The following is a 27,803-nucleotide window of genomic DNA, read 5'->3' as shown; positions in this document are numbered from 1 at the left end:
TATATAGGGGTACTGCTTTTGGGCTTTTGGTTTTAGTTGTCTGCTAGTCTTTTAGAGTCAGTTCAGGACTGGTTTCTAGAGGCCCTTTCCACACTGCTGTCAAGCACTCCTGCTCTAGAAATGCCTGTCCCTGGGGGGCAAGTATGCCACTGCTGGGGACATCGCTGCAGAACCAAGGACCAGCTGTCACCATGAAGTTTTAGCTGAGAATAGTACGGACGAGAGGCAAAACTTTCATTTCAGCTTTTAATTCACTGTCATAAGTAAATTCTTGGTACATAAGACCTTTCTTTATACTCTTTTTATGTGCATATTTGTCAGATTTTATTTAAATAATTTTATACACAATATTGGAATAATCTGTTACATTAATGCACAGCTTAAAACAGTTCTTATTTACACTGAGCACAGAAAGACAGAGGAATGAGGACAAATACTTTACATTCACCATCTTTATCAGCATTTTAAGTATAGTTAACCAGCACACATCACACACATCCATATTTATAAGAAATGTAGTTTCTAATTACACACATGGGCATGTAGGTGTCTCCCTTTCAAAAAAAAAACAAAACACAAACCAAAACCAAACAACAACCAACCTTTTAAAAAAAATTGAAATGCCATTTCCCCCAGATAACCAAAGACTTACCAAAAAAAAAAAAAAAAGGCAAATGCACCTGCAGGTTGCACAATTAATGAAATCGGGCATGGAAGTGTGGTGGCTGTGTTTGGACACTTTTGGTCACTGGGGCACTTTGGAGAGTATTTTTACTGGTGGCAAGTTTTTAACTCCATGAAAACTTTTTCCTGAAAACTGCAATATGATCTCTTGCTTTGGAAGTAGACCTACTGGACACTAACACATTTGGTTTCATGTGAAGTTGTCTAACACAAAATTGCAGCCAAAAGATGCTTTGGAATTTTTTGCTTTTTTTTAAAAGAATATAAATTAAAAACACATGACTTCCTTTTATGAGATTAAGGCAGCAATGGAGAATATTGTGCTACAATGTGCATTAGCTGTAGATAATGTTCTATTCTCCTTTATCACATTTTTACATTTATAATCAAAGGCCAACAAATTATTGAACTAGACTGGCTGACTACAAAATCTTATAATGGAGAAATAGGTCTTGTGATAACCTTGTTACATCAAAGTTGAATTTCTCGCCTTACAATATACACTTATATTCTATGAAAATTAAAAAAACTGGTAAAAATATTAAAATATTTCCTATACAGAGGTACCCTTATGTAAGGTAAGGTCTAGTCACTGCTATAAAAAGGCATTAAAAATTAAGTAAAACACTGGTGTAAACCAAGTAAATGCTCGCTATAAAGTTTTTATTTGTAAGGCAATTCTTCATCAGACCTATTAGAAGTTATTTTCAAAATGTACTACTTGGAGGTTCTCACTTTGTAACTGATACTACCCACAGCAAACAAAAGCTGAGTCTTGCAGACAGGTTCACGGAGAGAGTGCAACATAAATTACAAATGCAGGTCACCTGCAAGTTTGAGGCCTCTTGGCAGTGACCAAGAAACAACATGACACCTTCAAAAGAGAGCCAGCTTAAGGCTTAGTAATTTTCTTAATTCACTGAATTTATTCTGTTCCCTTATTAAAGAAATTAAGCAAGATTAGTTTAGTATGGCAGCTAAAGAAACACCTTTAGAAAGGAGGAAAGCAAAGCACACAGGTGGCCCAGTCTTGCTGTCAGTGCTTAGGCAAAAAAGGCGCAAGCAACGTTCTCAACATGAAAACTAAAGGCAGTAATGGTTAAGTTACACATTGCACTGTGGGACTGAGACTTAAGCCTGTCAGCTTCTCCCCTCCTCAATCCTGCCCCCTCAGCCACTTGCATTGACACCTATATGATGTTCTAGGTAGGGCAGTTTCACTGAATACAATCATGATATCTGTGTTGCTTATAGTGTTCTGGCTGTCTTGTGTTTGCATGCTTCTGCTTGGTCAGTCATACAGTGATTGCAGTTTGTCTAAACATACTCTGTTTTTACATGGTGAAGAAAAATGGATTAAATTCAGTACTTAAACCAGCTATATTACACTGTTACGTTTTTCTCCTGGTTGAAATGGCTTTATCGGCCATCCAGTTCTCTATAGGAATCTCTGATGCACGTAGATGCATCTATAATTCAGTCTCAGGCAGTGAACAGTACCACTGTACAAATTAATCACCAGCTGAGGATCTTGGTCCTATGTTGATTTAATTTTTATTTGGAACAATCTGAAATTTTTTGGCCTAGGAAAAGTTTCCCTGTGCATGGCATGGCTTACAAGTCTTGCTAAGCCAGCTAAGCTTAAACAGGCAAAACCGTGTAATTTTCCATCTAGTCACAGCTAAGGAACACATGCATGTCTGCTTGGTCAGTCTGAGTGGTCTTGGCTGTCTGTCAGCAAAAACTGCCCTTTGAGAATATGGATAAGAGGGGGGGCGAGTGCTTGGTGAAATGTTCCCATTAAAGTCTGAGTTACAACAGACTGAAATGGTAGAACAAAAACCTGCTTTCCACAGCGCAGAAACACTCAAACATGGATGTCTGAGATACAGCTATTCCCTGTATATGGTCCTCTCTGAAACTCAGTAATGCAAGGTCACAGATGTAACAGGGTTAACTGAAGGCTTCTGTAAATTATGTTCTGAAAACTTTTTCAGATTGTTTTGCAGTATCCTGTACTAGTGTACCTTTTTCCTAAAGAAAGCCAGAATGTGGCTGGCTTTCTCATGTACCAGCTAATATTAGTTTAGTAAATGAAAACCTGTAAAAATTCACATGTCCAAGCAGCTCACAGATTCAGTCCTGTATGGTGATTTCTGGCCTGCTTTGCTTAAAATAGTCCATATGCTACTTTCAGCTTGTATGTAGATATGAACCTAGTAAGGGCTCTTCAAGGTCTTGTTTTTGACTTCTGTGATGTATTATAAACCATTTAGTTTCACATTCTAACAGCTTAACTTTCCACTAGCTGAAAGTCACTAACAGGAATGTGGGTGTGAGTCAGAGGAAGCAGACTGAAAAAGTGTTTTCCTTTGGAGGAGCCTTTCTGGAGGTATTTCCAGAAGATCTGTCTCCCTGTGCTATAGCCAAAAGACTCCGATTTGTTCAAGGGTCTAATTTGAAACATACTGGCCTTTAACTTAAGGAGATTGTGTTCTTGCATGTGTGCTGATCTGTGGACCATAAATATTCTGAGCCCTGAGAAAATAAAGTGTATTAGAACAAACATACCCTATTTTACTGTTCTGAGAGGCTCAGAGTACGCATATCGTTTCTACAGGTAGATCATATACTGTTCTTTGTTGATCTGTGATAATTGTCCTAGGTCCAAGTCCTTCAGGCCCATTTTAAAATTTTTTAACAGGGCACTGAAAATACGGTATTTGTAAGCCTCATCTGTTTTGAAATTGCTCATCTATAGTTTAAATATAGTTAAATATGGTTCTTAGGAAAGAAATTCTTAAATGTTTGCCAATGTCTTGTGAAGCTTAATGAATCAGTCCAGGATATGAATGAAAGTTATCTACTCCCGTAAAAGCAAGTATCTGCTAATTAATGCTGAATCGGAAGAACTGCAAAAGAGACAATAAAAGCAAAAGAATTCTTTGTGGCCTCCTACAACCTAACAGTACAAAGTAAACTTAATTCATGTCAAAACTATAGCATAAGAAGTGGATGTATATACAAAATGTTTGGGCTTGACCTTTTTAAATAATAACATTTAAATGGTATTTTGCTGAGAAGAAATGACCAATTATAGGAAATTTCCTCTGGGAAAATTACATACAACATACATTGCAGGTGCAGTTAGGGAATGTACAATACTAACAGCCAAGTATTTCTCCTACATTCTATATTTAAAATAATCGTGTTTGATCCTGGATTTCCTGCAAAATCCCTCACTATGGTAAGATGTCTTTCAAGTGTTGCCAGGGTGTATGCCTCAGAACATGACAGAACACAAGAAGGACTGGCAGAAAAGATATGGTTCAAACGGGCGCTGAACACTAAAGCACTAGTCCCTTTTGGACTGTTGCCCATGAAAGACCCACTGTTTCTACCACAAATCTAAATCTTTGGATTTTTAGTAATGTAGCTTTAGAGCAGTACCAAGTATATGAAGAATCATCCTGCTGAGTGACAGCAGGAGGGGTGCAAAGAAAACGATCGATCTCTTTCCTTGGTGCTAACTAACTTTCTGTGGCTTCAGGAGATGATATGGATCACAGGCAGGTCTTTTTCGCTGGCAGAAAGGAAGGTCAGAAGAGAGATGCTAACGTATGACAGCTGCTTCCTTTATCAGATTTAAAAAAGGCTTTCAAGAAAGTATTTTCTAGAATTGTCAGATGAGCTACTTAATTGATTCACTAAATTCTTTCTACCAAAGCAGCCAACATAATTGGTAAGCAGATGATACTGTATCTTGAATTAGTTTATATAAAAAATTTTTTTTCTTCTTTTGGAAGTGGGATGCCTACACCATCGGCATATCCTTGCCATGCTATGGGGATAGCTGGGAGAGCACCATTCCCTGTAGTGGGTCTGTTCCCACAATAGGTAAAGCTGAGGGAAAGTGTGAGCTGTCTGGCTGAAACTTCAAGACTGAGTGAGGGAAGACTTGCAGTTGAACTACATGAGTGACAAGGACCTGACTGTGTGAACATTTTTTTTAAAACAAGTGGTTGGACTGAAAGGAGATGAGTATCTTAGTGGCGTTTGACATTTTCCATACTGAAAATGTATTCAGGAGCTGAAAGTAGGTGCCTAAGAGGAGCTTGGTGCCAGAGCTGTGGCTTCTTATTGGACTGTCTGTACCATATCATTGAGTGGAGGAAAAGGATATAATAACCTGGTCTTCACAAAGGTATTTGTCATTTGAATGGATGTCAAATGGCATTGTTTATTGTCCAAGAGGCATGAGGTAGTTGAGCATCTTATTCTGTGGAGAATTGAAGACATTGTTCTTCATCTCTGGGACAAGTATTTTTGGGGAGACTTCCTTTGGGTAACATCTTGAACTTAAAGCCTGGATGCGTGGTCATGCAATGTGTATTATCTTTCTTTTTCTTCAGGCTATTTCTGGTAATAAGATTCCTTCTTTCTCTGATTTGCCTGTTGTCTCCTCTATAGATTGCAAGTTCTTTGTCTATAAAATCTCAGAACAAGATGGCAATAGTGCAGTGGTGTCCTGAGCTATAAATACTACACTAAACCTAGGAAGTTATACGGTAATAGAAATAAAAACAATGTAGTAGGTAATTGCCTTGGGAGTTGGTATTAAAAATACAATCAAACCCTAATATGCTAGGTAAAGTTGATTTCACTCCCCTGTTAAGATAGCATTGCTCCTATTTCAGAGTGGTGATGAAACGTAACTTTTCCTGCATGGGTTATGCTGTACGGATAGTAGCGATGGGGTGCGTCACCAGTGAACATTGATGCAGGTTGTTAGCATTTCCAATCATAAGCAAATCAAACAGTGTATAATGTGACAAGCTATTAAAGCTCCACGTTGAAGAGCCCCCAAGAGTTTCAAAACTTGGTGTGTATCTATGCTAAGAAGCCTTTTAGCCATGTTAAGCCAGTTACTGAAACAGCTGTATTATTGAAAAATAAGCTTTATAAGAACAAAAAGATTCTCATGTAGTTTAGCAAACAATAAAAACGGGATTAGATATGAAGTTGGTGGGATGGCTTTTTTGAAGCCCTCAACATATTTTCACTGTTTGGCCTCCTGTGTAATTACAGAACTAGAACTGCAACATTTGAAATTCCTTTATTATGAAAATATATTTAATAACATGGTTTAAACACCTACCGGCCATCAGCTGGGCCAGAAAATATGACTTCCTTTAAAATTAGAAGAAAGTATCCTTTGGGTTTTAAAACCTGTTTAAATAAAACTACTATTTATTACAGGAACTCTTTGAGAAAAGGACAATATTTGGTAAAATTCTGAAGTATTGATTATGTTGGAGGAAAAGGATGAATAAGGAGAGAAACTTCCCTTCCATTATTCTGAACAAAAATTAGTGTTAAAATGGGAAAGGCCAAAGTCACTTGGGACTTTTAAACTGGTCTGTTTTAAGAAAGGAAAAAAAAACCTCCACAGAAATTGTTTTATAAATAAAAAGTCCCATCCTTTTAAATGGTGTTTTTAAAAAGAGGAAGAACTACATAAATTTCAAAGACAAGCTGAATTGAATGTATAAGAGGCAAAAAAATTCAGAGGTAAGGTCCAGAGGTAAACTCTAGACTGGGTTCAGCTGAGTAGCTACTGCCACTGAAAATTACTGTAGATCTAGTGATAAATAAGTACAAGAAATAACTTAAAGCTACTGAATCTGGTGATCACTGGGAAGATACTACACAGTGGTAAGTGACCACAGGGTAAGAACAGCACCCAAATGCAGAGTTTGTTCTGTATCTTCTACCTTGCATAATACTACCAGAGAAAAGAGCTGAAATAGAGCTGAGTATGCCTAAAATATCCTTCTAAATTACTCAACACAATCTTAATATATTTTGGTAGATTAATCCAGGTTAAATTGTAATAATAGCATGTTCACAGCTGGAGAATAAAGCCAAAGTTTGGTATTTTGTGCCTCTGGGTAGTTTATTTAATTCTAAAAATTATTGTCTCTCCTTATGTATTTTAAATTCTTTATCTGGAACAAAATATAACAAAAAAAGCTTAAAATCTTTCTATTTGCATGTCGCTTTCACACTTGGCTGAAAAAGTCTGTGCAGTGTGGATCATATGATAAAGCCATTTCAATTGTTAGTATAAGGGAATACATTTTTCATTAAGTACAGTGTGGTAGCTGTAACAGGAATTCTGTTCTTGCTGCTCTTCAGCTTGTATAATTAAAGTGGACAGAAAATGGCATGGACATATACAGGAAAGACAACCTTCTTCACCAAGAGAAGAAACTAATAACAAGCCACTGAAAATGAAGCAGAGTCTTCACTTCAGAAGGATGCAAACTCATATCCCAAAGGATAGTATGGCAAGAAAGCTAATGACTTTAGTACATAGTTAAAATTGCTCTTTCCTCATAATTGAGATGTATTCTTTCCTTAGATCTAAGAACGTTCAGGTGTTGTTGGTTTAAAATAGGTCATGACATGATTATCTGAAGTAATTATTACTGTCAGAGAAGTTTAATTCACTTCTTCACAATAAAAGAGCATTTAACTTACGTTAATTGCTTTTTTGTCTGCTCCCCCCTCCTCGACTTCTGCCAATAGCAAAACTCACAAGTTTTGGTCATGTAGGGATCTCATGGCACCAAAGGATGTAAGAAAAATTAAACTGAGTCTTTAAAGATCATTTGAAGCCAAGTAATAGAAGGGAGGCATTGAGAACAGAGAACAGATGTCTTCCCTCAAAGAGTCAGTAGATAAGCTCTGAGCCAGCCTGGTCCAAGCATAATCGAGGGAGCTTTGAACTTGACTTTTCTGTATTCTCAGTTTAGCTTAACATATTGGCTTTTTCCTCAATCTGTTGGTTGTCATATTGTTAGCCAGTGTTGAAGCTGTAAGGGAACAGAAGTAGTTGTTTTTATTGGTTCGCATGGTAATAGTGAGAGATGTTTTCAATACATTGATGACAAACCTAGAGTTACAAAGAGGTTTCAAACTAACAGACAAATTGTAACTAAATTTCTGTGGACTCCAGTCTGCGGTGAGAAATGTGCTGAATATAAAAGCTATTCAGTCAGTTCTCAGTTCAGTTTTAAAACTCAAAGTTGCTGAACATGTATGAGAAGAAAAGTTTCTAACTTGTTTGGTTACAGTGGTGAGTTTTGTTTACAAACTCAAACATCCTGAACAAAGCACTAACTATGCTTTAGCGATAACAAAAGCTATTCCTAGCTGTTATTGAAGGCAGCAACAAATTAGTATGCCCTGGTGTCTGGCATGGTTTGATGTATCATTAGGAATTTACTTCTCAGTACAATCTCTTCTAATTTACATGAAAATAGTTTGCTTCCTTTTTGCCATTATAAATTTGGGTTCAGAAGACTAGAACTGTGTAGGAATGGCTGTTTATAGCCCATTTGCACAGGAACATCTGCCTCTTGAAAAATCGACTTATTACTTACAGCTGGAACATAAAATCCTCAGACAACTGAGGGCAGGAATGGGGGAAAGAGAAGGCAGGAAGGGGTGCTGTGTTACTACTTATTCTTGGCCACATCAAATACATTATGGTCATGAAACAGGAAGCCTTTTCTTCCTGCTTCCATTCTGCATCCCATAAATCTACACTTGGATTATTTCCTTTAAAATTCAAGATTATGCTTCAAACAGTATTTTTCAGAGCAAGCAAAAGGCAAATTTCTTATTTTCAATACCAACATACAAACCACCACTATAAAATCTGGGTCATGTTTTGAGGTGGTGTGCATAATTCTAGTTGCTTTCAACTTTGAAGACAGAAAGTGGTCCAGCATGAATGCTGATAAGGGTAACAAGCTTCGCATTTGCATCCTTTTTATCTTCTACAAAAAGGACTTTATTTCAATAAGCTTATTTTATTTGCTAAAAGGAAGGCAGTATTTGGAAACCTATACCCTGTTTTTCATGGCTGCTTAAGAAGTCTCCAGCAGTGTTTTCAATCAACTGCAGGCCTATGGGGAAAGCCTATTCCACGTAACCAGCACATTATTTCATCACGGCCATTATGTCTAAGCTCTGACAGTGAATATTTGTTTTGCTGTTTACCATGTGTTGTGATACGTAATTGGAGTTTAGAAAACATGACTTCAGATTGCTGCGTAATAATCAAGAGAGGCTATGACCTGTTCAAATGTGTGTGATAGTTTGGAAATACCTTTGTGTCTTGGTGAGACATCTCACTGTATTTGGATACAACCTAAAATACAGGATTCAGGTAATCTGAAAATTATGGGTTCTGCTTAGTCAAAGGAGGAGCAAGGTGCCAGAAGCCTTCCAACAGAGTTGATGTGTATGGTACTAAGCCTCCTGCATCTTGTCATGCTGGCAGAAATAAAGAACCACAGACCTGCAAAGGTATCCACTATGAGGAGATTGGTGCAAACCTGTAGATGTTAAAGACAGGGAAAGGCTGGTACCACAATAGGAAGCATGGTGAAAGGAGTACAAACCTTAAACTGCCTGACATTTCCTTGGGCCACGAGTTGGTGCTCATTTTCAGGTGTGATGCAGTAAGCTAGTCTCTAAACCAGATAGGAAGAAGAGGAAAAAGTCAGCCATATGAAGTGGGATTATGTCTGTAATCCCCAATCTATAATGGGGAAGTAGCATGAACTTTATTTAAAATGGTAACTTAAATCTTTAATATCACTGCATCATGTGCCTTTAACTTTAGCCACTGAGAGAATGAGCTTATTATAAGCCCCTTGGTGTTAGCCTTTAATATAAGAAGCAACAGTAGAAAGCTTATGCAAATACTAAGTCCAAATATTTAGCAAGTGCATATGGAAAAGAACATCAGGAACAAGTTGGTATCACAGGCCTCATCCCCTAAATTCACACTTTTCTGTTACTGCTGTAATGGGATTGACCAGTCCCAGTGAGAGAGGAGGGAGGTACTGACTATTTCCCAGTTCATCTCCATTCTCTACCCTTGTGTTTGCCATTTGGGATTATACGTATATTTTGGTTTATCGTGAACTTTCAACCAGTTTCAGGAGTTCCCATTAGACTAAGAGCACACCTTTCTCAACACTTTTAACAGCTACAATTTAGGCCATCCTACTTATGATAGTTATTTGGATGTAATATACTAGCCTTTTGCTATATTTCTCATGGGGAAACTGGTGAGTTGCTGTCTACAGGAGCTGTAAAAGATAAACCTGAACTTGCTAACACTACAAAATGAATGAGAAAATGTGGTTTTGGCCAAAGGCTTCTGCATCCCAGTATATCAGTAAACTTGTGCAAGCTGGCAAAAGCCTGTTGGGCCAGTACGAATTATTCTTTGCCACTCAGATGTTACTAGAAAATAGGTTTGTAAACATCCAAGAATGGAACAAAAAGGGTTGATAGAATTGCTGGAAATGAGAACTAGAAATCATGCACAATGTTGAGATGTTGTAGGTGATGAAAACAGGGCGGGTGGATAGAGTTCCCACTTTGGGGTGCCTTTCTGAGATGACTGTAATGTTTCAGAAACAAGGCATTTATCCCTTTGGGTCTGCCAGGCCTATAGGAGGGGGGTGTGCCCTATCTGGGTGAAGGATGAGATCCTATTTTCTGCTTAATTCCTTTATGTGGTGGTAGTTCAGTGATTTGCCTAAGAGCGTCAGTATCTTGCTACACCATTGTGTAACTCCAGCTGTAGGAAGGGAGAGCAGCAGAACTAGGTACAAGTCAGACAGTAAAGATAGGTTATAAAACTATGGCATATGATGGGACAAAATTCAATACTGTATAATGGTGAGAAGTCTTACTTCTGAGCACCGTTAGAGGTGTTTAAGACTGTAGATAACTTATTGTGATAGTGATGGTAAAATTAATATGATCAGTGAACCTTAATCCTGTGCCATTTTGAACTGATAAATAAACAAAAGTACAGGGGGTGAAATGTAAGGAAATATGGATGTGTTTTTTCCCAAAGAAACAGGTTCTTTTAAATAGAATAAATACATTAATATGACACATAAACATATAAATGAAGTTAAAAGAACACTATTAAGGTTGCAACGTTAAACTTCTTGCTGTTAGGCAAATCATTAGAATAAGATGGCTCAAATTGTTTCTCCCTCAGTTTCTGCTTTATTCCATGCACAGACCAGGCATATTATGCATGGAGTGAGTTTATGTTATGCAAGATGCTGCTGTCTGGTACCCTGGTTCTTTTACTGACGTTGTTTAAAAGCAACAGGCTAGATGAGACCATCAGGGATACCTGTATCAGATTTTTTTTTGATATCTAGATCTATTTCAGTACCTTGGTCTATCTTGAATATTAATTTTCTTCAAGCATTCAGATATTAATGATGAACGCAACAGAAAGATCTGCATTAATTCTAGCTTTGCAGAATGTTGAAATAATTCCAGTAAATAGAAGACAAGAATACATATTTGACAGAGAAAATCAAAGTGGTTGCTGTTAAAGACAGAGTACTGGGCTAAATGGATCTATTGCTGTGACCCAGTAAGGCATTTGTTCTGTCCTTGCTGGATGTTTGTTAAATGAACAAATGTCATTCTCCACACAGGGCCACTTTGGTGGCACATCCCACTCTTTCAGCATATGGATATATATGTTTAGAGACTCTTCTAACGCTAAGACAAGAGAGATCTGAATTAATGTTGTGCATACAACAGTTTACAACGCTTCAGCATGGAGTGATAAAGCATGTCTTGTACTGAACTCTGATTAGGTGGAACTGTGTGAAGACCATACCATGCCTCAGAACTGAATATGAAGATACCATAACCTGTATATTTTTTGGTTAATGAGGAAAAAATATTTCATCAATCAGATTAGTTGCATACATTAAAAATATTTTTTTCAGAATTATTATGGTGTTATCTGAAAAACTAATTTCTACCTAGAAACTCAAGCAGCATGCAATAATCCTACCTCAAAACTACATTGCCTCTGACAGTTGGATCCAAAAAGTAACTCATAAGTAATAGGTTTTGTAAGAGAAACAAACTGCCAACTTAGATCTAGCCATTTCATTTCATAGCAACGTTTCATGACATTTTATTAGCATTCTACTTACTTCTTTAAAGGTCCCACGCACATTCATGAATTTATAGATAATATAGGCAGGCACAAGTATCATTGAAGATAATGCTATTCCCCAGCCAATGCGATTTGCCCAGAGAGGGAAGGTGTAGTCATCATAGGTCAGAGGTTTGAAATTTATTATGCTGACTATCACAACAAACTAGGGAAAAAAGAATAAAACAAACCACAGTTTTGAGATAAAGTAACTTCGTGGAAAACCATTTCATATTTTTTATTAAGCAGTACCCTAAGGTATATTTCAAACCAATTTTACCATTTACCTACATCCTATTTACTTTGTGCCTCTTACTGCTTAAACTGTTCAAGTTCTTGATGCATTTGCTAGTGTTAAGAGTTCATTTTAGCTACTCTGGACACAGATTATTTGAAATTTTGTTGGGGAGATCAGGTGGTTGTCTGTTACTGCCTCATTTAAACTAGCGTTACAGGTACAAAAAAGGGATTCTGTAGTTAAGGAAAACCTCTGCAGGATCTGTTGTTTTCCCCTTCTTTGTTTTCCAGAGGCATTAGGCTTCCTTTAGAAGTTTTGTACCCATTTTTTAACAAGAGGCATAATAAAAACTCCAGCATGATACATTTACTGAGGAAAGGATAAGCAGCTTTATGGCCTGGAAAAGAAAGTTACATTATTTTTCTTTTTTTTTCCTGCTGGTGTTATGTTGTCCAGTACTAGATGTAAGAAGGACGGGGTGGGGTACCACCCTATTTCCCTCCTCTTATATCCATATGGGTTGTGTAATATGCAGAGTTCCTCAATTTGTTTGTCTGGGCCTTTACATTCTGCTCGGTATTGCAATTTGAAATGAGAGTATTTTGAGCCTAGGGTTTCAAAGGCTACACAGGGAGAGTGAGTAATGTTGAAGGAAGCTGATAGTGTGAAATCTGGTTAGAGAAATACTGATTCCATGTTGAGATTTTTCTTGGGATGATGTACATAGCTGGAGACAATATGGAGAAAAAGCTTCAAGTAGCTATTTCCTAATATCAGATACCTGACCAACTCCAACTAACCTTTTTCTTGCAGAGAATTTTATTTATTGTTTGGAACATCTATAATACAGTACCAGTTCCAAACAGAGACCACCTTGCACTAAGCACACATGGGATTGTTAAGGCAAGAATTACACTGAAGTCTGGCAATTTTATAGCCTTTCCCTAATTATCCTAAACTGTGTATATATATATATATATGAAAGAATTGATACCTGATTTTTTTCATTTTTATTTACTATGCTTATGGTCTTAGTCTCTTCTGGTGAAGCAGTTTGTATGCTTCATATAAGTGGTGGTAAAAATGCTGTTTCTTAGATCAAGGGACCAGATTTCTAGAATTTGTAGTTTTTAGTTATGTAGGCTAATGGTAAACTACTTTTTTCATGCTAGTGGCCATCTTTATAGTTTTCACTTATAAATTAGTAAGTTAAACCATTTTTGTCAATTTAAGGTAACTTGCTTTATTTTCTTAGTGTTCGAATAATGAACCTAAAAGGCTGTGAGAAGGTAAATTATATTAAATTTTCCCATATAAATCAAACTTGTAATGTCCATGTTGCCTTTTAGAAAAACTGAGAAAATACACAGCTAGAACAAAACTGTCCAATGTCCCCTACCCAGTATGATATCATTCCCATGGGTTTTAAAATACCTTGGTACTGAGCAGTTAAGTTGATATGTTCCAAGTTTAGTACTTCTAGCTGGAAAAAAATATTTTGCATTGTGGTGGCTGAAAGATGCATTACCCACAGATTCATTCTGACCCTTTTGTTTGTAGGCTTTAGTAGGAAGGTAGTGGGGCTGTTTCACCAAGGAATGTTAAACCACTGAAGATTAGACTGACAGTCCCTTCAGTCCCTTTCTCTAGCTAGCTTGCTAGATCTCTTTCTTTCTAAAACTTAATTTTTCAACAGTCTCCTAGCGTACAGAACCTAAGAACGCTTGGTGCAGCATTATTCTGTTCAACTTGAGTCAGTCTGTTTGAAGTGCTGCAGGATATAGTTCCATTCAAGCTTCTTCATAGAACAGTGTTTAAAAGCATAATTAATACGTGCTTGGTAGGTGCTTGCTGATGAATTGGGGCCGGGAGCTCTTGTATTAAAAAAAAAAAAAAAAAAAGAAAAAAAAGTGGTCCTGAAGGCTGTTATAAAAGCCCACCCAATGTATCTTTGGAATACCAATACTGTTTTAAGAATGTGCAACTTTAACACAATTAATAGTCTCCTAAAATCATAGTGAGGTCAAATTTCCGTATTGTTCATCCTGACCTTTTGATTTACAAATATGCTTAGGAAAAGATCCCAGTAGAAAACTGTAGTTTAGTTCTGAATCTAACCTTTACACAGAGCAACCAAATTCACACTTCGGGATTTTTTTTCCCCCAGATGTAATGAAGCAGTTGTTTTTCACATCAGGCAGCTTAAAAGGTATATTTAATACATCTCTTCAGTGTTTCACATAGCTAATTAGTGGGTGCAGTTGCACGTTAGTTTTTCCTAAGGTGTCATTCCACAATTTGGGGATCTTTGTATCCTCCAATGAAAAGTAAATTCTTGCTAACACAATCTCTTATCCCTGGCTAGTTTATTTTCCCAACAGAATGATTTACGTTTTATATGCAGAGATGCTGGGGGACAGGGAGGACACTGTCAAAGTGTTCAGTGTTCCCTAAGAAAAACTATTTTCTTTAAATCCTGCTCAACTGAAGGAACAGAAGATGGTCATAGCCACAATTAGCTTCTCTTTCACTTCTGAAATGTATTATACAAAATATAACCAATGCCATTGAGGAGGAGAAAAGAATTAACTTAGTGTCTCCTAGTCATCCTTACAACATCCTGCATAACAATGCATATCTTGCTCTTGGTACTTGTATATTCAAGGAAGTGATATACTACCATTCTTTCCATGATGAAATAATTATTGACACTTACCAATAAAAAAGCAGGGCTAACAAATTTCCAGCACAGTCTCCAGTAGAGGCCTGGCTTGAAGCCCATCATTTGTTGGATATCTTCACTGAATCTATCCACACCTAGAAAGGATGTGAACATCAGACTGGTGTAAATCAATACTGACGAGATGCTGGCATACCCAAACCCATCTGCTTTTTCAGAAAGCAGACATGAATGACTGCCAAATCAGAAGGCACATAAGATGATAGTACTGATCTTTCAGTGACTAGATGTGTCTTTGACATCACTGTATCCAAGACTTAAATGCTTGTGAGCACTTAAGACCTGTCGGAAATAGCATTACCTTTGAAAACTGGCATTTCACAAATACCTAGAAGTGAAGTTGTGAATGGGACGTGCTTCTTTTTTAATAGTTGTGGACTATTGTAACATAATTTGCTGACACCCCCCCCCCCCCCGAACCCTTATTCACACAAACCTGATAATGAAGTAGAATCATAAGATTCTCAGTTTATCAAAGGACGCTTATTTGTTCCACTTCATGGCATACTTTACTTCTTTCAATGTTTCACTGAATACCACAGAATGTTCATTGTATTTATGACAAACATAATTTCATCTTTCATCACCTTTCCAAGGAACTAGGGCGATGATGCCTCTGTTCAGTGTAAATATGTAAAAAACTGTATCAGCTAGAAACAGGTGGCCTTTTTTAGAGTATCCTGTGTTTTTAACGATTATAATACAACTAGGATATTCTAAAATTGTTATCTCTGTACTCATCTAAGTATCTAGTCATGTAGTTGTTGTAGACTCCTTAGGAGATACATGATCTGTTCATGTAAGAACCAAGAGTAGTTGGAAATTTTACCTGCTGCAGTAATTAAGACAGCAGAGGATAACATGAAAATCATTACATTAAGGCATAGATCAGAGATAAGTCCTGCTCATTGTACCAGGAATATAGAATATGGGTTTAGAAACATGAATGGTTTGATTGCTTGATTATTATCAAAACCTTGGTAGTAACATTTTCTATTTCAGTATCAGACTTTGTATTATCATGCAAGAATTAACATAAAAGATTTCTATTGTCAGGAAAACTATTTAACAATATTCTGTTCGAAGTCACTCAAATGTTAGCTACCTGCAGTAGGATTCACTGCACTGCAGAACAGACAAATGGAGGCACCAAAGCGTTTAGCAAGTGACATAATGGCCAGAGGGGAGAAGAGCTGCAAACACCTAGTTCTTAGTCTGTACTATCCCTTGAATCCATCTAGTCTGAGATTTTGTGTGCGTGTTGTTACTTGCGTGTATTTAGTACTTAATCAGTTGAAGTATTAATAGCTATAAAACCAGTGTAAATGGTTGCAGTAGAATTTTCTTCCCACAGCCAATGCAGAAAGGAAGATCCTCTGACTTTGTTGACTCCCCTTCCGAAACACTATCTAGACTATGACTTCCCAATCGGAATAGGTCATGCTGCACAGGCCAAGGTGAAAACAAAAAAAATTTGCTGTCCTTGGTTCCTCAGGACATACCAAATTCTTTAGCAGTAAATAAGGAAGAAATGGCATTTCAGTCAGTGCCTTTTAATTCCTTATGGGTTTTACACATTTAAGTAAGTGCTATGAATTCTGTGTCTGAATACCTTAGAAAGCACTGCACGAGTATAATGTGCTTTCTGTGGGTGGCACTAGCCTGATAGAGCTAAACATTTTAAGTAGTCTACTAGGGTATCAAGCTGTCTGTATGTGAGAAATGTGGTGTGTTTTTTTTACTCTAATAATATTAATTCATGTCAACTTATATGCTTTGGACTTTCTGGAAATAGTCTAGGCTTCAGTGTGATGTTTTCCATCTTCATTTATTGGAACACTTTTTTTACATTAAATAGTTCACTATAATTTACTATGCAAAGCAAACATGCATTTTGTAGTGACTGTAAAATATCCATTTGAATGGTAGCTTCTTCCCTTTTTAAAAAAAAATTATTCTATTCTGGTTGGACTTACCAATATGAGGTATCTTGCAAAAGTTTAATCTAAGCCCATGCTATTTTCCATAATGTATTTTAGAATGGAATGATTATTGCTGATATAAAAATCGGGGTGGGCGGTGGGGTGGTGGGGAATGGCCTTCTCAGTTTCTTTGAAAATAAAGCAGTCTCTGACTTTACACCTTAGAGGCATTGGCTCCCAGAGAAGTAGCTCTCTCCAGTGCAATCTGTCATGTCAGACTACTAGTTTGTAATTTATTATACGTGATGTGTTCAGAAGGTTTACTTTTAATTCTGAACCCCATTAGGTAAACAGCAGAAATGCAGCTTTTTGCCATGAATATTTGTTAGAGAGGATGGATAGTTTAACGTAATAACTGTTCCTCTTCATGTGAATCAGTTCAGTAGGATTATTTAATGTAGTTAATGTAAATTAATTACTCCTTTACACGCAGCAAGGATGTAACATCTTGACAAGGTCTGGACATTTGAGTATAAACTCTTTGATTTACACACACAGAGAGCACTTCCTGCCTCTCCCCCCCCGTTATGTACAGGTGAAGAAAAGTAGCCGAAAAGATGTGTAAATATTCTTTAAATTTAATCTAATTCTATTTGCTGTGCCTTCTGTGAACTTTAAAGTGACTGAATTTGGACTGTTATGAATACTGAGTGAAATTCATCATTGTGCAGAAGGTCAAAGACAAGGACTAGATATCTCCAAAAATTTTATTCATAGGTTTCCAGACAGACGTACTCAGAGCTCAGACAGTGCTTGGTGTTCAATTTCTGCTGAAATTAGAGGATAAGTAGGCCATGCTCTCAGACTGCTTTTGCAACAGCATGCTTTTTCAATACTGTATATGTCTTCAAATAACCATTCTAAGAATCAACTTGTAAAGTGGAACATAGCTATAGCTACAGACAGTGGCACCTGTAGGGCCTGTTTTTTTCCACTTCTTGAAAGCATTTACCCATTTTTTTTTGTGATTCTGTAGGATAAGCCGAAACTGTGGGTGACTTGTTACAGGAAGAAAGTGGTACTGTAAAGAAAACTCTAGCTTATTTGCTGGAGACTTGGTATTGAATATGGACGTAATAGCCTTGCTTTTCCAGTGAAAAACAAGTAAGAGATATTTACAATTTATGATCAGGTCCTGGTTAAACACACTGAACCCAAAGAGAATTTCAGTGTAATTTCTGAACTAACAGGCACTACAGCTGCCTGAGAAAATATCACCGCTGTAATGGTCTATTAAATGGCACAGAAAACTTGGGACCGTTCTTTATGTACATAATATTGTGTTGTCAAAGGAATTAAATCAATATCCCAAAAAGAACAGATTAGGAAGAAAGTGAAAAGTAGGTTGGCTATAAATGCAAGTCACCCTCCTCACATTGGGCCAACCTTCTTTCACCTCAGTGATGCAGAGATCAGAGTTCAGATAGAACAAAAATGTAGCCAGTAACTCCTGCACCTGCTGCCCGCTAGAATTTTGTAAGTCATTTTACTGTATAGGCTCAACCAATGGCTTCAGAACCACTCACTGGCACAGAAGCCTTTGAGCAGGTCCTGGCCCTGAGGTGTAACTGCTAAAAGTGAAATAATTTGTGGGCATGTTTCCAAAAAGTAGTCTCATAACTGGAACAGTCAGTTGGATTCCTACAGGCAATCTTTGTACATGTTGTTTTCCTCTCCTGTCTCATTTAACTGTGTGATGTATAGTGTTCTTTTATATGACTGGATTTATTTTTTTTTTAATCAGGAAAGTGAAAATTAGTAATAATGCCTTTAAAGCCAATACATATCATTTAAATGAATCCAAGAGATCAAATTACTACACTGAAATAACAGTAGTAAGAAGAAAGTTATACTGAACCAATCCTGAAGTTATTTTGCACTTAATTCCCTTTCCCTGTAAATGTTACTTCACTGTTTTTGCTCCCATACTGAGTTTTACTTGTATGGACATGTGTAGCAGTATATGAGCTCACACAGTTTGTATGCAGATTAAGAGTTATAGTGAAACTGCTTCATTGATCTGTCCTATATTTTGGCCCTTGGGAATTACAGTAAATCAGAGAATGATCAAAATTTTCCTGTTGGAGGAGTTCTTGGGAGATCTCTAGTTCAGCCTCTCGCTTGAATCAAGGTCAGCACAATTCAGAACAGCTTCCTCATGTCTTTGTCCAGCTGGGTCTTGAAACCCACCCCCGCCAACAGCATCAGCAAGCGCTCTTTGGGCAAACTGATCCAATGTGTAGCTGTCCTTAAACACAAGAATTTTTTTCCTCCTTTCAATTTGATCGTGGTCTTCTGTCCTCCCATTGTGCACCTCAGTGAAAAGTCTGACTCTTGATAACTTCCTTGTAGGTATCAGAAGGCTGCTATCAGGTCCTCCCTAAGCTGCCTCCAGGTTAAATAAGCTCAGTTCTCTCAGACTTTCTTCACAGGGCATGTGCTTCAGCTCCTGAACATCTTGGTGGCCCAAGACTGGACTCTGACCAGTTTAACATTACCTTCATTTACTGAGCATCAAAACCAGGACACATTATTTCAGGTGCAGTCTAACAAGTGCCAAATAAAAGAGAGTAATCATTTCCTGTAATCTCCTCGTTATGCTTCTGTTACAGCTCAGTATGCTGTTGGCCTTCATATGCTGGCAGGTCGCTCTTCTGACTCATTTAGCCTGCTGCCCACATCCCTGAGCAGCTCATCCTTGAGTGCAAGTACCAGATCCAGAAGGGTGTCACTTCTGGTTTGCCTGCCTAGTATCTATGCTAAGAAGTTGCTCCAGGTATCTTCATCTGTAAGACCCAGGTTCTGATCTGGACGCTTCTTTAAGTTGCCTAAAGAAGGCTTCTTCCACTTCCTGACCCTGATCGGGTGCTCTGTAAGATTGTCCACAATGTCACACTTGCTGGCCTCTGCCCTGACCCGCAAGCACTCAGCCATCCTGTCATCTGTTTACTACATTTCAATTGCTCTTCTGCACATAAAGACAACACCTACCCCCTGCTTCTGTCCTAACAAGCACGTATCTGTCAAACGCAGAACCTAATCATACAAATCCTCGTCTAGGAGAAGATGAGAAAGACATTGTTTTTTCACACACTTCAGTGATCACTGGTGTTGGGAACATGAGAAAGAAGGGATAAAAAGAATATAAAGGCCGTTGTGTGGTATTAATTCGTAAATCCTACAGAGCACAGAACAAGGTATTGGCATCTTTTGCTTAACCATGTAGTGAAGTAACAACAGCTGTCCACCATCCCTTTTTGTTCCCGAGTCTCCTTTCTAACTCGGGCAATACTGATACTCGGTGGGGACCCTTATGTGGTGGCAGCAAGAGAGTAAGCCATACCAGTACCATTGCCAAAGAAGGGCAGCTGTGCTAGTGTAAAAGCAAGCAGAACAGTAGGAAACATTTCTCCCCCATGGCAGTGCAGTAAGCCCTCCAAGCTGGTTTGCCCCATTTGTACTTCTGTTCAGTGGGTTTGTCTCTCATGCCAGGCACACATCCATACAAAAGCATCTGTGAGCGAAGATGAGTACCAGAAGTCAGTACTTGGTTAATTTCTTTCCCTTTTGCAAAATCAGTTGACCTTAGAGTTTTTTCAAATAAATAAAATTTCAGACTAAAGGTTCTTTTTTGGAAATTATTTAAGTAAATGAAAGCAATGAGATGACACGTGAAAATTAAGATCATTGCTAGCTTATGCTGAGCTTAGTGTGGTCAGTCAGGGAGATGTTCACAGTAAAATCTGACTTGAATAGAGAAACTGAAGAGCAGTTTTGTGTCAGTGGGAGAGATGTCTGGCTTTTCTTAGAATATTCATCAGATGGGTATCTGGGCTGCACAAGAGGGAAAATGGTCACAAGCTAGCAGTCATAACTAAAATACATCTGTATAGTAAACCAAACTAGCTTTCCCTCCTCTTACACATACAGATGGCCTTTGCAAGAAGCAACCTCGCAGTAAGTGGTCATAGGTATAATTTGAGCTAAATTTCCATGGGTTTGGTCTGTGCCAAAATGTCAATGCTTGCCTTTAGGCTGGCATAATATTTGGCTGGGTCATTAAGGCAACTGGGGTCTATCAGAAAAAAAGAGGTAGACAAGACCATGCCAGATTTAATCAGTTTAAATATCACCTGGGGCTGCAATAAATTCTTTATAAAGTAACAGGTCATGCTATGTCAGTAAAAACATCTATCAGCTGCCTAAGACAAATGAATAGATATTTTCCCGATTGTGAGGAGGCAGGAGGGAGAAAGGAAAGGCTAATGAAGGACAAGGTGCAACAAATAAACAAAATTTGACTAACCATGACTTAGTCTGTGAACCACATGCAAGGCCTAGCTATTGTAAAGGGCAGTAAATCCTATTTTAATAGAAGCAGAGAATTACTTGCGCTTACTAAGTGAAGAACAGTTTTATGCATCTGCTTCCAAGCTAAGCTATGATCACTCTTCTGCATTCAGCTCTTTTACAGGGATTAAAGACAGTTGTTCGTGAAATGTGGCACATCCGCTGTTCTGAGAAAGGACTGCATATGAGCTGCTAGCTCTGTGCTGATGTTGGGTGACAGTACATTAAAACTAAAAAGTATTTCTTTAGTAGATTGAACAGCTTTATGCATGTATACCATTCTTTCACCTCATTCACTCATTGACAAGTTTTTAACTGCAAGAGAGAGTTTGACTAGAAGAATATGGTGGCACAGAATGGATGAATAAGTGACTGAAGGAGGTAAATGGTAGTAAGAATGATAATGTCTAAGAACCTTCTGAATCATACATTAACTATAAATGCTATCTCTGAATAGAAATTAAGATGACTTTCAGGGGAAGAACAATCATATTGGAAATCAGGGTCGCTAGTTCAATACAGACTTCCATGGGAAGAGGATTTGCAGGCTGCTATGACATTGAAACCTGGTAATAGTGAAAGGAGTTGTGACCAACCAGAAAGCGTGACGATGGAATTAAGAGGAGATAGGGAAGAAAAACAAAAGCTCAAGAAACCTGATTAATCTAGCAGCAAACAATTTCATATATGACTGATAGTTCGGACTGTTACAGTGAGATGACTTGTATAAGACCTAAAATGCAGAATCCCATTGCTTTATTTGGAGAAAATAAGATACTCTTTTTGGGGTCCTCTATAATTTTACTAACCCTGTCTATGACAAGAGAAAGGACTGATAGCGTTCTACCTGTAAGAAAGGAAAGATCACTTTCACTGTTTCTTTACCAAGGTATGCCTAATTCAGATTAAATTATGACTTGGGTTTTTCTGCTTGATTTAGTGACTGAACAGCACTTTGTACTTTCTGCTCTTTCAGAGGTGGTATCTTTTCCAGGGAATGAGCTTGAGGCTATGAATTACCCTGCCTGCTGTATGATAGGGGAAATTTTGAACTCTGGGTCAGTGCTAGAACATTAAAAGAACTCCTCTAGGTTGGGGGCATAGCAGGAAAAGAGAACGTTTGAAACACTAACTTCAGATATTTAAAAACACCTCATACTAAATGCTGAATTAGGGGTGGGGAGAGCACCCGCAGGCCAGATACTCTCTCATAATGTTATAGCCAGAGTTTCTAGCAGGCTATATATATAATCAAATATTCAAATATTTCTACTATAAGCAATATTCTGTTTAACCTTTTTGTTTCACTTTGAAGACAGTAGTAGTCAACTTTGTCACTTATAGCAGAAGATTTTTTTTTTTCCCTTGGTGAAATTAGACAACACAGGACACTTCACAAGACTGTGAAGTTCCTGTAGGCTAAGGGCTGAGCTCAGGCAGACTCAGCGTCCTGCCTGCCGTGTTGCCAAAGTCTCTGTTGTGGCTGAAAGCACAACCCATTTGTTGAGTTTTCCCAGTTATCCATGTGCATTCATATGGGTTTAGAGCAGTGAATGTGGCTGTTTGCTGTCATTGTGGTCATTTATAGAAGGAGAAAGAAAAAGAATGTTTTTCTTCTTTCTCATGAAGCTTGTGTATCAAGTGTCTTGCTTTTTATTTATGTTACTTTAGGGAGGAGAAAAATATTAAAGACTAAATAAGGCCAGGGAAGCTATTTAATAATCTGGGCACATCATCTGAGACCTGACTGAGATTGTGCTCCAAATTTTTTTTTTAGGGTGCTGTAGCACATCACTGCGCTCTGGTTGGCATATAGTGATTCCAGCCTAGTGCCAGAGATCAACTGAATATTCCTAAAGACTGCCACAGTGGGGATAAAGCCAACTACTGCACCCTTCTCGTGGCATAAATTAGTATGAAATACTAGAAATAGTATTCTTTTTGGTATTTAGGATGTTAGGTATTTCATACCATGCTGTGAAATAAGATAAATTTTAAACTGCTAGGTTTTTATAATTAAGTAGAATAATTAGTCTCAAACAAAAGAGACTAATGTGGAAATTCTTATAACTCTCTAAAGACAAACTACTTTATTTGTATTGCATGGACAGAGCTTGAGGTTGGCTCTGGGGGGAAGTTATGGAAAGGAGGAACAGGTGAGCTGCATTTAGGCTAATTTACTTGCTTTGCAAGTACTAGGTACAAACTTGTTACTGCAACTCATCAGCTGTGTTAAGAGCTGCAAAATACTGGCAAAAGTAGTAACATTTCCATCCCGTTGCGGTCTCCTTTGCAAGGCAGTTTTCTTTGGCTTTGTGCAGGGTTTCAAAGCTTGGCCCACTGAATGTCTGCATTCCTGTCACTATTCATAAATCAGATTAAAATCACTATATGAAACCTGGCTTGTCATGGTTTCATGTATGCAAGGATTTGCTGTTTTCCCTTAAAACAATGTGTAAGCATGTCATGAACACTTGGAATTTTAGAAAAGGTTTTGCAGGTGCAAAATTAAGTGCTTACCATAAAACCAGGAAACTCCAATTGCCTCCATTAGAACAGCAAACAATATCGAAGTCCCAGCTGCAAATGTGTCCAGTAGTGTGAGCACATAAATTCCACCCTAGCATTGGGGAGTTAAAAGATGCAATACAGTGAAGTTACTAATAGAATCATTTCAATGCAGTTGACAAAAATCTGCTTTACTTAAAACATTATCTTAACCTAAGTATTTTAATACGGAACTGATGCTGCAGCTGAAATATGAAATTCATATTTGCATATAAAATAGTGGAATCAGACTTGCAACTCTTCCAAAGAGGCTTCCTTTCAACTCTGTCCTCACTTAACTGGGAAACAGAAGCCTCAACTCAGCGTGATTAATGTGTGCTCTTGGCACTCAGTGTTCAGTGGAAGTTGAAGGCTCTGGCTGTTTGGGGAAATGCTCAGCAGCTCGTAGGACAGGGCCCGTCTACAGCAGTTAATGAAGATCTTCCTAAATTATTGGCAGGAATGGAGCACTACAGGAGTTTCCACAAGCCATTATGACTCAGTTTGTTCCTAAGGCCAGTTATTCTGTAGTCCAGTGGATCTGCAGTCTTAGATCGATGTCTCCTTTTTCCCAAACTGCCTGCATCTCTTTCCCAATGTTCCTGCGCAGGGAATAGTGGCATGTTAAGTCTCTGTTACCAGCAGCTTTGCCCTCTTTTAGTTCCTTAGCTGTGGTATTAGAAAACCTTTGCAAACCAATGATCTTCCTTCATGACAGCACATTTCTGTTCTTCAGTGGTTCGTGACTGAGAACTGTAAATGCATTTACTAAAGTCTTGTTTCACTGATATATTTTTAGCTGCCATTTGACTATGTTTTGCCTCATTTTACAATGTGGTATGAATTTGCTTAAATTACTGCTCATTTTATTTAGTTTAGGCTAACGGGGAAAGAAAGACTGTGGTAAGTTTACTTGTTTCAAAATGAACCTGAATAAAGCATTTTGGGACAGTCTTTGCCACGTGTAAACAACTGAAATGTTTGCAGTTGCAGTAGATTTTTTGTTAAGATCTTTTTTTTACAGCCACACTTAATCTGACTATACCTGTTCAGAAAGGGAGGAACAAAGGAATTATTTTTCATGGTTTTACCAGTCGTATAAATAGCACTTGTACTATCTAGGTCTAGCTGATTTTAATCTCTGCAGTCAGTGTTCTTTTTTCTTAAAAATATGGTTTTCTGAAACAGCTGTGCATATTTACAAAAATAGAGAGACAGTATTTAGGGCTTGTCTAGGTTTTTAATTCTTTGGGGACTTGTCCGGAAACTGAATGAACTTTGGTTGTTGTGTTAGAAAGAAAATGTTGCTTATTGAATGACATTTGAGCCTGACCTCTTGTTTTTGCTCTACACCTGCTCTAAACGAATGCCTTTGCTATCAGACTTAAAGTGAATGACAAATATGGTTTTGTAAGAAACATGTTTTGAAAATACAGCCCTAAAATTTCAGAGGACAAAATCAAACTAATTTAATGTGATGGTATCATAAGGGTTTTTCTTTGTATTCTGTAAGAAATGTTCTTCTTCGGTTATGTGAACCAATACATTTGGACAAGTCTGGGCAGTTTTGTGCATTCCAGCTGGTGGGGTGAACTTAAGTCTGAACAGGTGCCATTATTTAAAAGGTAGAGCTAGGCTGCTATCTTGAACTGCTTTAACTCACTTGAAGGCAGGGAATTGTACCCACTAGCACCTGTTCCTGTTCTTAACCACTGAGTTTCTTCTCATCTTCTACTTCAGGAAATTTTTTTCCAGTTGAAACTTTGAATAAGGAATAATCATGTTCAATTCTTTAGGTAACACTAGAGATAGCATGGTATTAAAAGGATGGGTATTTTAAATTATATATCTAGTTTTAGTGTCTTAAATGTTTTCCAGTTTGAGGAAACCACAATAAAAATATTGGGGTATTCTTGCAGTGTAAAAAGAACTTTGTTATTTATAAACTTATGCTCTTTCAGTAATCTTAATACAACTGGAAACCACTTCTAGGGAAGGAGAGAAGTACTTTCATGGTGGCTACCTCAAGTTTCAGTTGTTTTCTGACACTTTTGGTATCTCTCCTTACAGGGCTTTTTGCTTTTTCCTAGAACACTGCAGTTCTCACCCCTTGATTAGTTGTCAAAAACCAGGTGAGGCAAATCATTCAGGATGATGGTAGTGATAAATACAGGTTACTAGACATTCAGGATAAGTGCTTTTTATGGTGTTAAGAGTAAGAGATAAGATGTAGGTATGTGAAGGAACATTAAGAAACATGTGGGGGAAAGGAGGGTCATTATTCTAAACTCCTTTCACTAGAAGTGGATGCTTCTTAATTGCTTCAAGAAGAGAATAGCCAGATGACTAAGGGTCTGGTCATTTGAGATTCTTACTTCCTCAGACAGAAATAAGCACTCAATATAGTTCCATTTAATGTGTTTTAAAAAAAAAACAAACAACAAAACAAAAAACACCAAAACATACAAAACCAAACAAAAGCAATAGTTGCATAGATAGTTATTTGGAACAAAGACTTGTAGGTTCAGTTGATAGCTAATAATCTTGTGCAATAAGCAGAGAAGCTTCGTGTAGATAAGCATAAAAGTAGTGTTCTGACCATAAAGTTGTTTAAGAATTAAAATTTGTGACAAAAATAGTCACCTGAGGCAATTCATATTTCTATCTGATGAGGTTAACTGCACTTTTAAGGTAGCTTGTTGATGGAAATTCTGTTGTACTTACATTAGTGATGCAAAAAAGGGCAAGTAGAAAAGTTCCAAAAGAAACACCAAAGGTGAATAGCTTTCTGTGCTGCTTCAGAATTTGGAAATCATCTGCCAAGCCAGTGATGACAGCCTCCATTCCGCCCATCTGAGAAAGGGAAGGCAAGAGCTCTGGTTAAACGCTACCAACTATTGGGTAAAGACAGATTGAAGAATGTAAAGCAGCTTGTATAATTAATTCCCAACCACTGTATGATTTCTGATGTTTCAGCTGTAAATCACTGGTGTTCTGAAGTATAATTTATTTTCTTATGGTAGAGAATTGAGTCAGGGAACTGGACAACAAGTGCCATAGTTGGTGCGATAGCTATAACCTTTGCTGACCCTTTGCTGACTCACCAGGATAGTAAGCAGACATTACTTTGGGAAAAATAGTATACATTTTAATCTACTTTGGGGGAAAAGCTGGTAGCTTAAGTAACCAAACTCCTTTAAGAGATTTCTAATGTAAAGACAGACACAAAAAGCACCTAGGAGAAATGTGCTAAACAAAGATTCAGTTTAGCCATTGATTAACCAAATCCAGTTTGACAAAAATCTTTACAAACCTGGAAGAATCATTACATAGGAAGCTTGATGTAATTTCAGTTGACAACCTGAACAAATCTTTCTAGAAGTTAATGCTGAACAATAGCCATTGTTTTGCAAGATAGGAAAGGTACTTTCCAAGTTTTCACTGAAATTGCTAGATTATGTAGGTGGTGATAGATTATAATTTCTTTCCACCAATAAAAGCATTCTGCTGCTGCTCCACCAAGAAGTTGTGAAAATGAATTCCAGTATCCCATCATAATAAATAAACTTATTTAATATTTTGAGAAGGCTGGATTCCCTTCTTTTTCTGATGCTGAAAGATCATGACAAGACCCCGAGTGCTTGGTGCAGTACAGTAGTTGGTTAGCAAGTGCTGACATAGCCTGTCCCTTTCCTATAAGAATTTGATGAAACCAAAGTCTCTGGTTAAAATCAGTTACAGAGAATTATCTCACTAGAATTTGAATGATTCCTGTCTAAAGCCAAATTGCTGGGGGCAATGAACCTATTTATTTTTAAAGGTAACTAATGTTCACAAGTAAAATGTCCCAAAAGCTAGTGTAGCCTTGTATTTCCTAATGTCTAGGACGGCATCTGTGAGTTAAGATGGGTTAATATTTGATTTTCTCAGAAACTGTTACCACGTTGGCAGTTAAATGGTCTTGGAGAAGTTGCAAATGGAAAGAGGCAACTTGGATTATTTTGGCGAAGGACCACTTCTTAATGTATCATAATTTATTCCCCTTGTTAATTCCCTATGCCAAGCTAGATATGTACTCCAAAAAATGTTTGCAAACATGACTTCCATTTTCTGTCCTTTTCATTGTTGTTTGCTTAAACTTGCATGATCAGATTTTCTTTGCTTAAACATTTTGACAGTTCTGCTTTTGTACAG

The 27,803-nt window shown here is 37.6% G+C and overlaps 1 protein-coding gene and 1 long non-coding RNA gene across 2 annotated transcripts in view; one reads left to right on the top strand and one right to left on the bottom strand.

The window, feature by feature from the left end:
* The window catches only part of LOC121098122, a 426,198-nt gene that overhangs the window by 37,175 nt on the left and 361,220 nt on the right, over nt 1-27,803 (top strand). The gene's annotated exons all lie outside the window — the stretch shown is intronic.
* The window catches only part of SLC6A2 (solute carrier family 6 member 2), a 78,577-nt gene continuing 51,025 nt past the window's right edge, over nt 252-27,803 (bottom strand). Inside the window, exons 9-14 of the mRNA XM_040615796.1 lie at nt 26,334-26,462; nt 23,583-23,682; nt 14,707-14,807; nt 11,751-11,918; nt 9,159-9,230; nt 252-7,562 (exon numbers count right to left, since the gene is read on the bottom strand). Coding sequence (XP_040471730.1) covers nt 7,539-7,562; nt 9,159-9,230; nt 11,751-11,918; nt 14,707-14,807; nt 23,583-23,682; nt 26,334-26,462 — 594 coding nt within the window. The 3' untranslated portion in view covers nt 252-7,538. The remainder of the gene's footprint in view (nt 7,563-9,158; nt 9,231-11,750; nt 11,919-14,706; nt 14,808-23,582; nt 23,683-26,333; nt 26,463-27,803) is intronic.

Source organism: Falco naumanni, chromosome 15 (genome assembly GCF_017639655.2).
Source record: "Falco naumanni isolate bFalNau1 chromosome 15, bFalNau1.pat, whole genome shotgun sequence".
Lineage (NCBI taxonomy): Eukaryota > Metazoa > Chordata > Aves > Falconiformes > Falconidae > Falco > Falco naumanni.
The sequence above is the reverse complement of the archived record's forward strand: the minus strand, read 5'-3'. Positions and strand labels throughout refer to the sequence as shown.